Below are 15,528 nucleotides of genomic sequence, written 5' to 3'. Positions count from 1 at the left end.
TTCGGTTGGCGAATTAAATTTGCGCGAGATGCAAGTCCCCCCTTCGATATTCAAATGGATCTCGATTCGACTTTAATAAAATGCGAATTAATAATCGGATGCATCGAGTACGAATAACAAAAGGACTTTACTCGGAACTTCTGCGATACTATATTGAGACTATGCAACATCTATTTCAAGGTCTGTATATCAAAAAGAACCGTAGCTCCGCGTAATAGTTGGACAATCTTTCGTCCAATTCAATGGAGATCAATGTGAAGAGACGTGGCACAGACGGAACAAGCTACGGCTCTGAAATCGGCCTCGACTGCTTTCCCTCTCTCTCTCTCTCTCTTTCCGTCTCTCTTCTTTCTTCTTTACCGTCTCACCCTCACGTGCTCTCTTTCAATCCCTTACGATAGAGCGTTCACTACGATTTTCCAACGTATGCGACGTATGCCTATAACATACATCAGTGCGCGAGTCGTGCGAGAAAGAAAGAGAGAGAGAAAAAGAATGAAAGAGAGAGAGAGAGAGAGAGAGAGAGAGTGAAAGAGAGAAAGAGAGACGAGCACCATTCCCGCTATCGATCTACTGCGGAGCAATAGAGACTGACGAGAGAGCGCGCCAAGTTGTGGGGGTTGAAACGGCAAAGAGAGAAAGAGGAAGCGCGCCGGTGACTGTCATATATTGTACGTTTCGATGCAGCGTAATACGATTCACGATGATGAAAACGCATGTAAGCTGCATTACCGCGTTATCAATGGCGTAAACGAGCGCCAATCCCCCAAAGATTTTTCGATTCTTTTCGAAAAAAATACAACCCCCGAAATACTATCGCCGACCAATCATCGTGAGCTTTTAGGAAGAAAGTGAAGAAACGCGCGGAGACAGAACAGAGAACATATTATCGTTACAATTGGCGCAAACGAGCCAGGAAAATCAGGGCTGAAGAGAGGACGAATAAGATGAGCTGGAAAAGCACCCCGAGTAATAATCTCGATATCCACGGAATAGAGGAGAGAGCGTCGGGCCGTGAAGCGGTAACCTCGGCCACCATCACCAGGACGGCATCGACCGCAACCCCAACGCTGCAATGCGACGTTGCCATCCCAACGGGCAACAGCCCCTTGTGCGGCCGAGACGCCCAAGGGGCCGACGAGACAGATTTTCGTGGCACGCTCCTGCGTATTCTATACCGCCGCGCCGGCCGGTCGCGGTTCGACACGCGACCGTCAGTAGCGGGATCATGAAACGAGGAACCACGGTTATTTCCACCCCCAAGGCCCGCATTCACAACGTTTCGATAGAATTATGCACGCCCGAGTAACCAGCCGACGCCGAGCAGTTTACGATATACACGTCGAAATTGACATTGACAGTTTAGTACACGAATATACAGCGCACATAAAATAAACAAATATATAAAAATACTTAATACGAAAAAGATATAAATATCTATAAAAAATAGTAAGGGTCGAAAAGTGACAAGGACGAGGTAGAACAGAAGAATGGATAACGATGAACAGAGGTATGGATAACGCGAGATGCAGAAAAATAATGAGAGAAATTAAGTATTAATGTATAAAAATCACGTAACATTTTATTAAATCTGTTTCCAGTAAATAGGTATATGCGAGTGTATGCGTCGTTCCTCTCTAGAGACTCGTATCCTCCTTTTTAATAAAATATTTTTGGTACGGGTTTGTGTGTACGTGTATATAAGAATCTGCTTACAGATATATATTAAACGGCAATCTTTTCCATTTTGTTCGTCGTTCAAATAGTCGCGAATCACCATTCGCATTCAAATATCGAAATAGAATGCAGTTTATGCGGTTCGTCGTTACAATGAATGAAGCGCGCGTGTAATTTGTGTATCGTATAAAAATAAATGTTTTGATGATAGAGCAATAGATGGATATATCGATAATGTGTATGAAACGACACCCGGCGTCATTGACTCGATGAGACGGCGAATATTATTAATAAAAAATGATATCGCAATATTATATATATAATATAAAATATAATTCAAAAAAATATACCAGATAAAAAATATGCATTACGAATAAGTAATCGAATAAAATTTCATTATAGATAATCATTTCTTTCGTAAATGATTGCTCACATAAATGTACACAGACTGTCCCAAAATTATTCTCTTTCATTATTGTCAACTACAAAATATCAGAGAGAACACAAGCATAAAGGAATTGTATTCATTCTTAAAGATTAAGAAATTGTGAAAGATAATGTCCGATGGTTTTCATTAAAAAAGATTTCGACTCTATGCATTAATCTAAAATTCTGTAACTGGATTGTTATGGGACACCCTGTGTATATTGATAATAATAGACTGTAAAAGAACAATAATAAATATAATAATTGTAATAATAAAATAATGTATATATATATAATTAATATAAGATAGTCTATTAATCGTGGCGTATTTGATTTTGTTTCAGTATTACAATATTATTAAATCCTTTCAATAGAGAACCGGTAATCAAGTGCCTCGAAAAGCAACAACTGATTAACCAAACAGAAAGCTTCAAACAATCAGACAAGAACACAGGAAATAAAACATAAGTACACATTGTATATATAAAAATCATATTATATATTAAAATATTCATAATAATATAATAATAATAATATTAATAATAATAGTATAATATATTACGTGATACCACAAAATTACATAAAAAAATATAGAAAATAATAAACTTGCTGCTTTCATAATTTGTCTTGCTTATTTTTCTTCTCTCGCTCGCTTTCATTCTCTCTTTCTCTCCCCCTCTCTCACTCTCTCTTTCTCGTATTGATTTGAATATAGTACTCTAAAAAATAATTCTCGTTTCTGTCGCTTTTACCCTCGTGGCTTTTAGGGTTGCAATTAGCCAAAATAATAATAGCAATAGTCTCATAATTATAACCATTGTATACATACATATTGTATTTTGCTGCGATTGTACGGGCATGTGTATGTTTCGTTCACAACGGAGCCGAGATGATGAATAAAAGTATAAAACTACGGAAATTATTTAATTAATATCATCTCGTTTCGCGTATATATACAATGCACAATCACGACGAAAAAGAAATAAATCGCTATATCTCACGCGCATATGTGTATCTTGTCCATCTAATTGGATTGGAGATTATCGGGGACAACAAAGCCTTATCGTATGTACGCTATACACGACCGCGGGGGAGTAGAATATCGGGGACATCAGAGATGAAATATGAAGAAACCGGTACGTCGCACAACCGTCACAGTGCACCTGACGCTGCGGCTGATTATTGCTGCTTTAGTTAACATTATTATAAAGGAGAATTATGATTATAGCTATTATCGGAGCGAGTGGCGGCGTCATTGATCACTGTAACGTTGCGACGAAACCTAGTCCCTTTCTGTGAGATACGATTCGCTCGCTCTCTCTCTTTCTCTCTCTCTCTCTGTCTCTCGTTTTCTCTCGATAATCCCAAGGAAGAAGGAAAGAAAAGCGATACGTCTTAGTTTCGCGATCTGCGATTAATGCCCAGACGATTTACGATAGTGCGTTTCTCTCCCGTCTATGATCCAGCCGCGATCAATCGATCGATGGATATTCGATCAACGATCGATGTCGCGACTCTTCATCGCTAGGGAAATTCGAGGAGAAAAGAAAAATAGAGTCTCCAGACATTGCAGAACACAAAAAAAGAGTAAGCAAAAAGAGAGGAGAGCAGCAATGAAAAAGCACGGGCGGAAAGCGAAACGGGGCAGCATAGTAGGAAATACACAATAGTTACATATAAATGTTACATATATAAAAAATGATAAATATAATGAAATTAATAAAAAAACATCGAACATAAAATATATCTTCGTTACATATATTAAGAATCTCTCTCTGATAAAGATCTTCATTCTCTCTCCCTCCCGTCGAACCCCGCATCGACACATTGCAGGGGCCGCGAAAAAAACAGTGTGAGCACAACATTTAATATATAGGATATATAATAATATAATAATATCGTAATCATAATAATGCGATAACTACAATAATGCGTTTACATATATTTCATGCACGATATATAATTAAATGTAATTAAAAATCGCCATACCAATACTTTTTTTTCCTATTTCCTACTTAACTAAAAAAAAATTAATTTTCTATCTCAAAATTTTCCTTATCTTTCCTTTTCTTTCTTCAAGTGTTTGTTTTTTAAATTTTTCAGTCTAAAATACCGTAACACTTGTCTTCATCTCTTATGATGCATCTTTCTCTCACTATAATCAAATCTAATATCTCACTATAATAAAATCGCTAAATCTGATTTTGTTTTGCGTAGCTATTCACAGAGTGACACAATTTCTTCCTCTCATTTATTATACTCACTTGTCGGAGAAGAACAAGACTCAGACATCTTCAATCTTTAGTTGTATACGGCAATAAGAATATATCAATTATGATAATATTAATAATATATATACATGTACATATATATTAAATATATATATTATATATATATTTAATATTATATGTATGTATATATCTTCTTCTGAAATACTGATTCCTCTAGTCTCAGGGCGGTTGCCTCTCTCGGATCGCGTGTCACGAAGTTCATCGATTCTCCACTGGATCTTACACAGCCTATTACCTTCGAAAACTTCACATCCGTAGAATCTGAGGAAAGAACAACACCCTGTCTTTTTCCTCTCGCAATAATTAACTTATATATTTCTTTAAAGGTTTCCTAAAATAACAAAAAAACGACAAATATTGAATCTAAAATCGACGAGAAAATCGTCAAACGAATAAAGCATTCAAACGAAGGGAAACTCAAGGAAAGGAATGAAGAGACGCAAAAGAGAGAAATTTACGACCGATTAACGCGCGCGCAAAATCACACGACGAAAGAAGCAAGCGAACCGAGAAAGAGAGAGCTTCAAAAATGAAAGAACAGTTCCTTTTCTCTTCTGAGATCGAGTTTGTGGGCTGAGAGCGCTAATGTAAAACGCTATGTAGCTGCGCGACGTCGGTTCTCCGCGATCGCGATCATCGTCATCCTTACCCCATCGTCTTGATCGGGTGACGACGACGAAACCGCGACGACGAGAACAATGCGAGAAGGGACGCGTGTCGCCCGAGAAACACACGCGTTCCGTGTACGCGGTTGGTGGTTAAATAATGCGTAAGCAGTCTAGGAGAAACAGACGCGCACCGGGCGGACGTGCGGTCCGGTCGCACAGCTCTACGACTTCCCTCGTTCTTTAAGATAATTAAGTAGATATATGTTAAGTAATAAAGAAGAAGAAAGATATATAAATCCAAATCACACATAATCATCATTATTTCTCTTAATCTCCGCGCATTTTGGCTCGCGACGCGAGATATACATACGGATAGCGACCTGATAAGTCGCGACGACGTTCGTAATACAAAATGTAGGAATAACGTTATTAATTATAATCATAATAATAATCTAAGCTGTGCTATACATTCATCTTTCTTGGACAATAGCCGATATACATGTGTATCAAGGGTGTATACGTGTATATGCGTATATATATATTTTATCATTACGTGTGTTTGTGTATGTGTGTGTGTCTACATAGAGTAATATATATATATATATATATATATATTAGAAATATTGAAACGCGTTTTTCTCACTCATGTCCGATCACTATCCATCGTCATCGGCCGATAGCTCGCACAAGCCGCGGAAACGATAAAATGAAAGAAGGCCGGAGGGGAAAAAACGATCGAAAGGGAAATGAGACGAGCAAGAGGCTAAGAGAAATGTTAATCCTTTCTTTCGCGCTTAAACTCGAATGAGAAACAGGCGAGATGAGGGCGTGAACGAAGCGAAAGGAAAATTAACGAGTAAAACAATCCCGCTGAAAGATCATCGTCGGTCGTTTTTCTTGAAGAATACCCCTCGCAAAATTCGATACTGCCTGAGACACAATATGCACAAACAAGAGAACTAAATACATCAAAATATATATATACTATATATGTATAGACCAATATTATATATAATAATAATAATAATAATATAATTATAATAATAATACTATTAATTAATATTTATATAATAAAAATATTAACGCAATAAAAAAAATTATTAATAATAATAATATTGATGCAATAATTCTTGGCTATATAGATCTATTCAATAAAATATAATCCATAATATAGTAAATAGACTTAAATAAAGCAACAACGATCATATCTCTTTCTCTCTCTCTATTCTTTTATCTTTCTATATATATGCATATACCTATATCTATCTACCTATATATCTATATATCTATCGATAATATATTTCTCCTATTATTAAATTATCTTTTCTCAACTTCTTATTATTCTCTGCCATCTATATTATAAGTTATATATAATCTTCCTTACATTTAATTATTATACTTGGAGATATGTATCGTCGTATATAGGTGTGTGTATGTTGTGCGCTCTCTCTCTTTCTCTCACATTCTTAACAATACGTTCTTCTCTATTCCTTTACCCGTCTTTTTAACGAACGAGGGTGGATAGGGGTTGCTGCGGATCGAAGCCGAAAAGGGTCGACAGACGATTTCTTGCGCGACGCTTGCTCGTATATTCGATACAAAATCGCGTAATCTTCCTTTTTTCCTCCGTCGTCGGTGAATTGACCTTTTCGATTCCACCATCGTCATCAAATCGTGCTCGATTCGCGTTTGTTCTCATTATCGTCCTGTTTTCGATATACTCGTCGCTTTGCGAAACACTTCCCGCGTCTCTCCTCTCGCGAAAGATATCTCGTGTCGTACGCATCCAAAATGTCGTTACAGTGTATTCCGTGTGTACAAATGTCTCCAAGTGTGTGCATATGAATGTATACTAATCACTTTTCCTCGTGTTACGTATAAGTGTGTGTGCGTGTGTCTGTGTGCATATATAATCGTGTGTATGCGGTCCGCGTAGGGTACCTCTTTATTACTTCTTCGCTCTATCGCGTTTATTACTCTTTTTCCTTTATTTCTCGATTAAGAAAATGGCAGTTATCGGTCACAGCCAATGGCTATATTATAATAATCATTAAAAGTTTACGCTTTAATATTTTACAATTATTAAATCTTACGTCACGAGAGACATCTTATCAGTTAAATTACTCGTTATAGAACGCCTCTAAAACTAGACGCGCCACGTCTCTTTTATTTATTATTATATTAACCAGTGTGTTCGCGAGTGCGTGTTTTGATAGCATCATCCGCGAATGCCCCACGACGCGCGAGTATGAATGAATGCATGAACGTACATAAATGCACGAGAAGAGGAGAAAACGCTCATCATCGAAGAAGCGAGAGCGAAAAGTCCGAACGGCAAAGCCGTCCAAAAGTCCTCTCTCTCTCTCTTTCTCTTTCTCTTTCATTATCGACATTTGATTAGCCATGTAATTGTAGCGATTTCTCCAGCTCGTGTTTCGTTACCGTGCTAAACTACCGCCGTTTATTATCACTTATCAGCGGCACTACGCGCGCGCTCAACTTTTGATTTACGTATGGCACTATGTAAATTACGCGAACGTATATCCCACTTTTTCCTGTGTGCGGTCAATGGCGAAAGGTGATGGGGAGCGACAATCGTAGATGCCTTACATCTCTCCGCGACAAAAGAACGGGATTTTTGCGGAATTTCGCGCGTTTTTTTCTTCCCGAGTCTATCGAAATTCGGGACGTTGGATCGCGAGGACGATTTATATTGTCGGTGTATCGCGTATCGATAAATCCCACAAAGATGGGAAGGGGAACGTACACGTACGAGCACGCATGTTTACACCAAGATGACGATTGTGAGAAAATGACAACGCCGACGACCCTGCGCGATGTCGGAACCTCGGCCAAAGTGAAGGCTGCCCAAGTGTCGTATTCGAGTGTGCGTGTGTTTCACGGTTAACGTGTTTATTGTACAGCAGAATTGTCCCAAAGTCTAGCGGAGGTTCTCGACGAGCTCTTGTTCTGCGAGATATCCACCCGATTCACTCCCTTTTGACCTGCCTAACGTTTTAATCCGAACTTTCCTCCCCGTCACTTACCCCTGATACTCTCGAGAGTTGCTGAAACACGGTTCGAACGCGATAGGGTCGAAACGCGAGATCGTTGAAGGAAGACTGAGTAACGACGAGTCTCTCGAAGAGAATTAACTCCCGATGCGCGATCAAAATCGCATTCGCGACAATCAAATGAGATTTCCGATCATTTCCGATACCGATCGCATATCGTCAGAAAAAGTATTTCCTATATATAATTATATATATGTATATCGATTTTCGTAATACATTCGATACCTCTTCACAATTTTCTCATATTCCACAATTCACTCCTAAAAGCACCATAAATGAATGATTATCAATGGATGATTATAGGGCAAGATGATACTCTGCGCAAACTACTTACTCGCTAGAAAATTGGATCGCTTCGAACGCGTCGTACCGCGTCTCGAACTCTCGGACTATCGATCGACAATCGTTTAAAAAAAAAATCAAAGCTTGATCTATCTTTCTTCTTTAGCTCCCCACCTACACACGCGCCGCTCATCCGTTTGGGTTTGACATCACGTTCCGAGTTCTGGCAACCACCCTATGCTTATCCCTCTTAATCTATTATCGTTCCCTCTATTTTTAAGATCGAAACTTCTTCCGTCCTCCGGAAGTTCTCACGCTTTCCCTCTGACCATCAGTATTCTCCGTCCACGCGCATATTTTCGCTGTAGTACCAGATAAGCATGCTCTATCCGTGGATAACACCGGCTTCTCTTAATCGCTATTAATTTAAATATTCAATATATTATTGTAATATATATATCTACCTCTCTGCACACACACACACACATCCGCCCAGTGATTCGATCAGAAAGGTAATGTACAAACGCATGCATATATACGTGGAATCGCGATGAAATTTCCTCCTCGTTCTCCCTAAAGGTATTTCCCATTTAAAAACCCTTTTCTCGTAGCATCGTCCATCTCTCCCTTCTTTACTCCATTTTTATCGCCCTCTTCTCCTTTCACAACCTCCCGAATCTCGCGGGCGCGCGCGCGCGCGCCCCGGAGATCCAGGACTAAATTCTTATTATAGCAAAATTAAAATGAGATATTACCTGATACGATCTACATTATATACGCACGTGCACATTAGCCGCTTGCATTTCTTGCGCTCGGCGACAGCGCTACTTACGTCTTTCGGAACGTAAATGCTAAAGAGAAAATACCTATAAATATATTTTATATATTGTATATATATATATATAATATATAATATAATATATATGTGTGTGTATGTGTGTCACATCACCGTACTTTGTTTTAGCATCTTTTTTTCTTTCTTTATACTTAATATAGAAAAAATATAGAATTTACTTCACTTTGAACTTAAATATAATAAACTTTTTTCTCTCCCTCTCTCTCGTCGATTATTATAATATATAAATATACGCTTTTGTTATGTGCATCTGTGTTGTTGGTGTGCCTCTTGTGTTTTACACGTATATATGTGTACATGTATGTATGTGAGTACGTGTATGTTTCCTTCTCTCCATGTGAAGTGTTTGCATGTGACGTTTCTCGATATATATAAGTAACAAATAATAATATACAAATGTCGTTCGCGCATGTCTTTCGCGCACTCACCGAAGCTCGTGCGTACGCGAATTTTTTTTTTTAGCGTGCGTTTAGTGCGTGCAGAGTGAGTGCGTGAGCAAGAGTGCGTGTCTTCGTTCATGCGTTTAAAGAAGAGTCCAGAACGAAGATTGCCGCGGTATATATATATATATATATATATATACGGAAAATATAGGAGGAACTGGAGCAGAGTAACGAAACACACGGCGAACGGAGACATTTTCACGCGACAAAAAATTAATTAAAAAATAAAGAATAAACAAAAAAATTGAATCTCTTCGGAAAGATCGAAAAAATACTAATCTTCCAACGCCCATCACGAGATGAGCGATTTAGATATATATATAATATATATATTTATATATATAATATATGTAATATGTATTTTATATATAATATACCTCGACTTACTCGGAGCTGCGACTTGAGCATATATTCGTTTAAAAAATGGCAACGATTGACAAGAATTTTTGATGATAAAAAAATAGAAATGCAGACAACGACGAAGGAGTTTTTTTAGGGGGGGGGGGGGGGGGGAGAAGGGCGGGAAATATCAAGGGGACGATGACAAGAGTCGAAAAGGAAAATATGAAACGTTGAATAAACTCGATATCGAAGCGAGGAAAAACGGAAGTTTTCGCGGAAGAGTTTTTTCAAGAGTCTCTCCTCCTCTTCCGCTGTTAAGCTATCTTTTGTTGTTCGAATAAAAATTTGGAGTATCGTCTCCTGTCACGCGCACATTAGGGGCCTCGTAGTGAGATCCCGTTTGATTAGCTTCTTCCCCCTGTTTTGTCTTTCTTCGAAACGAGATTATACGCAGAAACGAATCGTAAGGACACGTGGTACCGAGCTCCTTCTTGCATACGAAGGACGAACGTCGCGATTTTGCATCTTCGCATTTAATGGAGCCCCATGAATGGCTCTTGCGCGCGAAAGCGCGATGCTCGTCCGCGAGAACGAAGGAGGAAGGACGTCTTGGAAAGTAACGAGAGATTTACCTACGTCCTTTCTCCCAGCGATCCCGGAGAAGAAGCGGTACATACTGATATTATATATGTATATAGAATAAAATATGGACGTATATATATATGACGGATGTGCGATCCCATATACATCCACACGTTACATACATATATATATACATATATTAATGCAAGGTAATATAGCGATAATGTGTGATTACGCCTCTCTAACGAAAACAAAAAAGACACTACATATGCGTCGTCGATCCCTACGTGAAATGAGTATCGTTTTTTAGTGTCGAGTTTAAGCAATCTACTCGATTATTACTAGTCGAAAAATACACTCGCGAGAACCGCCAGCCCATCGACCGACCTCGTTTATACGCTCGTTCTTCCTGTTTGAGAGCGGACGTACGGCCCCTCGACTTACGCATTGTATTCTGTTCTCTTTTTTCATCTACTTTTTTTCTGCAATTTCCTCAATATATTCTTTAATAATTTTATCTCTTTTCTTCTTTCTATAACGTTACGATTCAAGACTTTCCGCCGTTCAACGAGAAATGCGCGAAAAGTACAAAATCTAAATTTTGTCGACAAAATATCATTCGTCAACTCTTCCATTCACATTTACATTCTTTCATTTTCTTTCGCGCTGTCAAATTTCCTGATTGTACATATGTATATTGTATATATATTTATATTTGTACAAATTATATGATATAAATATAAATATATACATATACATATACATATACACATATACATATATACATATATATATATATATATATATATATATATATATATATCGCGAGGGGAAGCCGGATGGAACGAACGCGGCGTCCGCTATAAATTCGCTACGTGATTTCATAGCGAATCGAGGGGCCTGTGACTCTTTCTTCTTTTCCTTCTCTTTTTCACGTGTAGGATGTCAGTGCGAAATCATTTATCAGTGTATCCACAGTGTATTCGTATGTGCATTGTGTGTATATGTATCTTATGATTCGTGTACATGTGGGTAATTCTCGGTAATCTTCACTGTCGCACTCGCGACCACAGCTCGCAGATTCGTCGAGTTCGTAACTGTACACTCGGCAACGGAAAAGCCCTTTTCAGATCGATGATAAGAACTTAATGCTTTCTACGCGCGTTTCGAACGAACGCTGAGATCAAGAACTATCATACGCCTTCTTTGCTTGGAAAGAATGAAAGAAATAATACGTGAATGACAGAGTAAAAGATTGCCTAGTGCGCAATTATTGTGAAATTATTGTGAAATTATCGAGGTGATTCTCTTTTTGTCTAGCCCTTTTGGCACAAAATCAAACATCGCAGGTTAGACAAATAAAATATAGATACATATCTTCCTCGATTCATCATCGATTGACAATTGAAGATACGAATGCATAAGCATGCTTTGATCGAATATTATATATATGTATATATAAACATATGTATGTATGTATAAGCTTAAAAGCGATCAAAAAATGGAAAGTTATATCTTTGGGCATGATTTGAACGTGGTTCGTTATTCAGTCATAGTTACTAAAAAGAAAAAAAGAAAATCGAAAAAGCTCTAAGATCCATCATGCTAAGCAAGCAGCCTCCGTTCCCAGCAAACGTTCGACCCAAAGACAGATTACAGGAACGAGCGGAGAGTTTTTAAAAACAGCGAAACACCGACGGTGTCAAGCGTAGTCGAGAGGTCGGCGATGAGGCCGGACGGTCCGCGACTCGATCGATCCATGTTCGGACCGTAGCCTCCGCGATGAAAAGAAAACAGAAAGTAGCGTCTCGGTAACCATCAGTCTCGCTACTAATAATATCAGTCGCAGAATATCGCAGCGTCGATCTTTTGCGGGCGATAGAGAGGCTCTTTCTCACACACGTCAGTCCGGACGGTACGACGGTAGGTATAGACTCATTGGATTACCCTCGTACCGTCTCTCATACCTCGAAGCTTATTAGAGTACTCGACGAGCCGCGAGCCCAATCTATGCAAGCGTCAAGAGACGGGGAACAGGTGAGTGGAACACAGGAGGGCCGGGTAAGGGAACGATGACGGTGGGTGAGTGTATCCATCCCTGTCTCTGTCTCTCTCTTTTTAAATATATATCTCATAGAACTTAAAAGCTTGCTTCGTTGTATCCGGTCAGCGGGAATTCGACCAACTCGACGACGATCGACCCAAATGAGCGATTCGTCGAGGCGAATTCCCGTCGCGTAAGAGATTATTGGCAGCCGTGGAATTGAGACATTGTGCGCGTTCGGTCCCCTGACGACGACGGCGTCACACCAGCATGGTAGAAGGATGACAAGGACGACGGCGCGACGACGATGACGACAGCGAAGACGAGAGGTCGACCCCGAAGACGCCGAGAGAATCGTCGCGCAGACATCGCTGTTGTCGCCAACGTTGTTCTCCACTCTTATCGTCGCGCGTGCTGGAGCAGTTATTAGCCGTGGTGTTCGAGGAGCGGTAGAAGGTAAGTTGCTGATGCAGCCGCTGCGTGCACCAGCGGTGTCATATTACGGGAGACTGACGGGCGGCGGCTCGACGGGGTCCCTCTTAGGAGAAAATACGGAGCACCTGCAGAACGCGCCTGGAACAGACCGGGCAGCTTGGATCCTGGCTGTCGCAGACCCGATTGCCGCAGTCCATGCAAAAGTGATTGTGTCCGCAGGGCACCAACGCCGCGGTGACTTCCTTGTCGCCGCATACGACGCACTCGCGTTGCCGTGAGTTGCTCAGAAGCGAATCCGTGGGCGACGCTGGGCTCGCTGTCGCCGGCGGCGACGGCCTCGAGGGTAGCGTGACGCTTGGGAATGACCAGATCGACGACGTCGAGGTCGGCTGCGATTCGAACGACGGTGATTCGCCCAGTCCCTCGTCTCTCTCTATCCCGGCGCCCCAAATGGCGACGATGTCGTTCAGCCCCATTCCGCCGGTGCTGCTGGACGAACTGCTGCAGCTGCCGCTGCTCGAAAACGCGCCGTTCGAGCTGCTGGAGCTGTTGGATCCCGGTTGATCGATACCTTGAATGCCGAGGACCGAGCCGAGACCGCCGCGACAGAGAGCGCCCAGCAGATCGGTCTCGTCGCCGACGATACCGGGCGCGGCGCCGGTTCGCAAAGTGATGTGCGCCTGGATCTCGCGTCTGGCCGCCTCTACGCTATCGGGCAGGCCTGTTACCTCGAATACTGGCTCCTTGTCGCGACTGGGCGTCACGATGTAGGTATGCGTCTGATGCTGAATTCGCTTGATGGTCGCACCCTTCGGCCCGACGACCAGACCTACCACTCTGTAGGGCACTCGTACCTGGATCGTCACGTGACCGGGCACGGTCGCGGGTGGCCCGGGTGGCGCGCCGAGCAGGGCGCCCAATGAGCTCTTGCGCGAAGCGCGTATCTGCGAGAAATGCTCCGCGGCGGAGAGAATCTCGCGCTTCGCACGGGCCACATCCTCCTTGCGACCTGTGACGACGAATACAGGTTCTTCACCGCGCACGGGCGTCTTGATGTAGGTGTTCGTCTTCGCTCGCAGCGCTTTGATCTTACAACCTGCAATCAAACGGAGAAATATTCATTATGAGCATGAATTATTGCACGCCAATATCGATTCTACTTGAATATCGTTTTCATTTTTAAATAAAGTTGATCATAAATAAACGCTTGATAAAATATATACATAATACAAAAGGAAATTAATTGGAATTGTTCTATTATTTGTGTATCGTATATTATTATTCATTTCTCATATCTCTCGCGTTACATCTCTGCACGAAAAACCGCCCACGCAGTAATAAGCTTTGAAAAGTGGCAGCGCGCGTGCATGATGCAATTGTTTGCGTATCCGAACGAGGGACGCGGCGAAGAACGGAAAAGAAGGGAGAGACTCGTAAGATGCCGCGCGAAGCAAGAGAGCGGCGATAGCGCAGCGAGAGAGCAGGGCGCAGGAAACTGGAAGGAAGGAGGTCCCGACCCGGTCTGGTCCTCGGTCTCGCAGACTCTTTGGCCTTGAGCCAGCGCAATGCTAGCAATGCAGGTGAACCACTCCTCCCTCCTTCCTTCTTTAGCTCCTGGCGCTCCTTCTCTCGTCGCTTCTTCCTCGCGCTCTCGCTGAGCATCTCCTTCTCGCGCTCGTCCTGAGAATCTCCCGTTCGCCTCTTTTCTCCATTTCTCCTTTTCGTTCTCTCGCTCCCTCTCTCTTTCCTCCCGGACCTCCCTTTCATTCAGTTCACTCTCTCCTTCGTCGCGATGGAAGGAGAGAAGACGACACGCGTTGCATCGCATACCAGGCAGCTTTTTCGTCTCTTTCCCGATCCGCGCGCTGCATCATCGTCTTTTCTCTCTCGTCGTTCTCTCTCTCGCGATCAAATTTTGCATTTTCCGGACGCGCGTCGCGACATAAGAAAGCGAAAGGACGCGACGAGACAGAATTCAGGGCGAAAGAGCGTGGGGACGGGAGCAAGGCCGCGAATAAATTCCAGAATTACTTTGTCCGCGCGCGAAGAGAATGCGCTTGGGAATTTGCGCCGACTGGGCGTAGAACGCCCTTGCCTAAGGTATATCCTTGCGTAACGACAATGTCACGGGCGTTTCTTCAGAAACGCGCGTTGCGACATCGATACTGCTCAAGAACACGATAAACGATTAACGACACGCGAATGACAAGGATTTGTGAGAAAATATGAGAACGCCAAAAGATCGTTTCAAGAAAATAAGTGTCATTAGAAACACAATTTCACTCAATTATGTATTAAGAAACCTGTGTTTTCGAAATCCATTGGAATTTTGAAATGTCATCCTACGTATCGTAAATACGTATTTATATGATAGAAAAATAAAAATAAATTGTTTGAAAATAATCGCTGGTTCCAGGCATTATAGCAAAAATTTGTCATATTTGTAGGTACGAGAGGAACGACTCGAA

At 41.4% G+C, this 15,528-nt stretch overlaps 1 protein-coding gene across 1 annotated transcript in view; it reads right to left on the bottom strand.

Moving 5' to 3' along the window:
• Positions 1 to 1,558: 1,558 nt before the first annotated feature.
• LOC145964332 (RNA-binding protein MEX3B-like) overlaps positions 1,559 to 15,528 on the bottom strand; it is a 41,315-nt gene continuing 27,345 nt past the window's right edge. The window contains exon 2 of the mRNA XM_083086973.1: positions 1,559 to 14,156. Coding sequence (XP_082943099.1) covers positions 13,165 to 14,156 — 992 coding nt within the window. The 3' untranslated portion in view covers positions 1,559 to 13,164. The remainder of the gene's footprint in view (positions 14,157 to 15,528) is intronic.

The sequence above is a fragment of the Camponotus vicinus genome, unplaced genomic scaffold (genome assembly GCF_025532165.1).
Source record: "Camponotus vicinus isolate PSW18456_S1 unplaced genomic scaffold, iyCamVici1.0 SCAF_1, whole genome shotgun sequence".
Lineage (NCBI taxonomy): Eukaryota > Metazoa > Arthropoda > Insecta > Hymenoptera > Formicidae > Camponotus > Camponotus vicinus.
The sequence above is the reverse complement of the archived record's forward strand: the minus strand, read 5'-3'. Positions and strand labels throughout refer to the sequence as shown.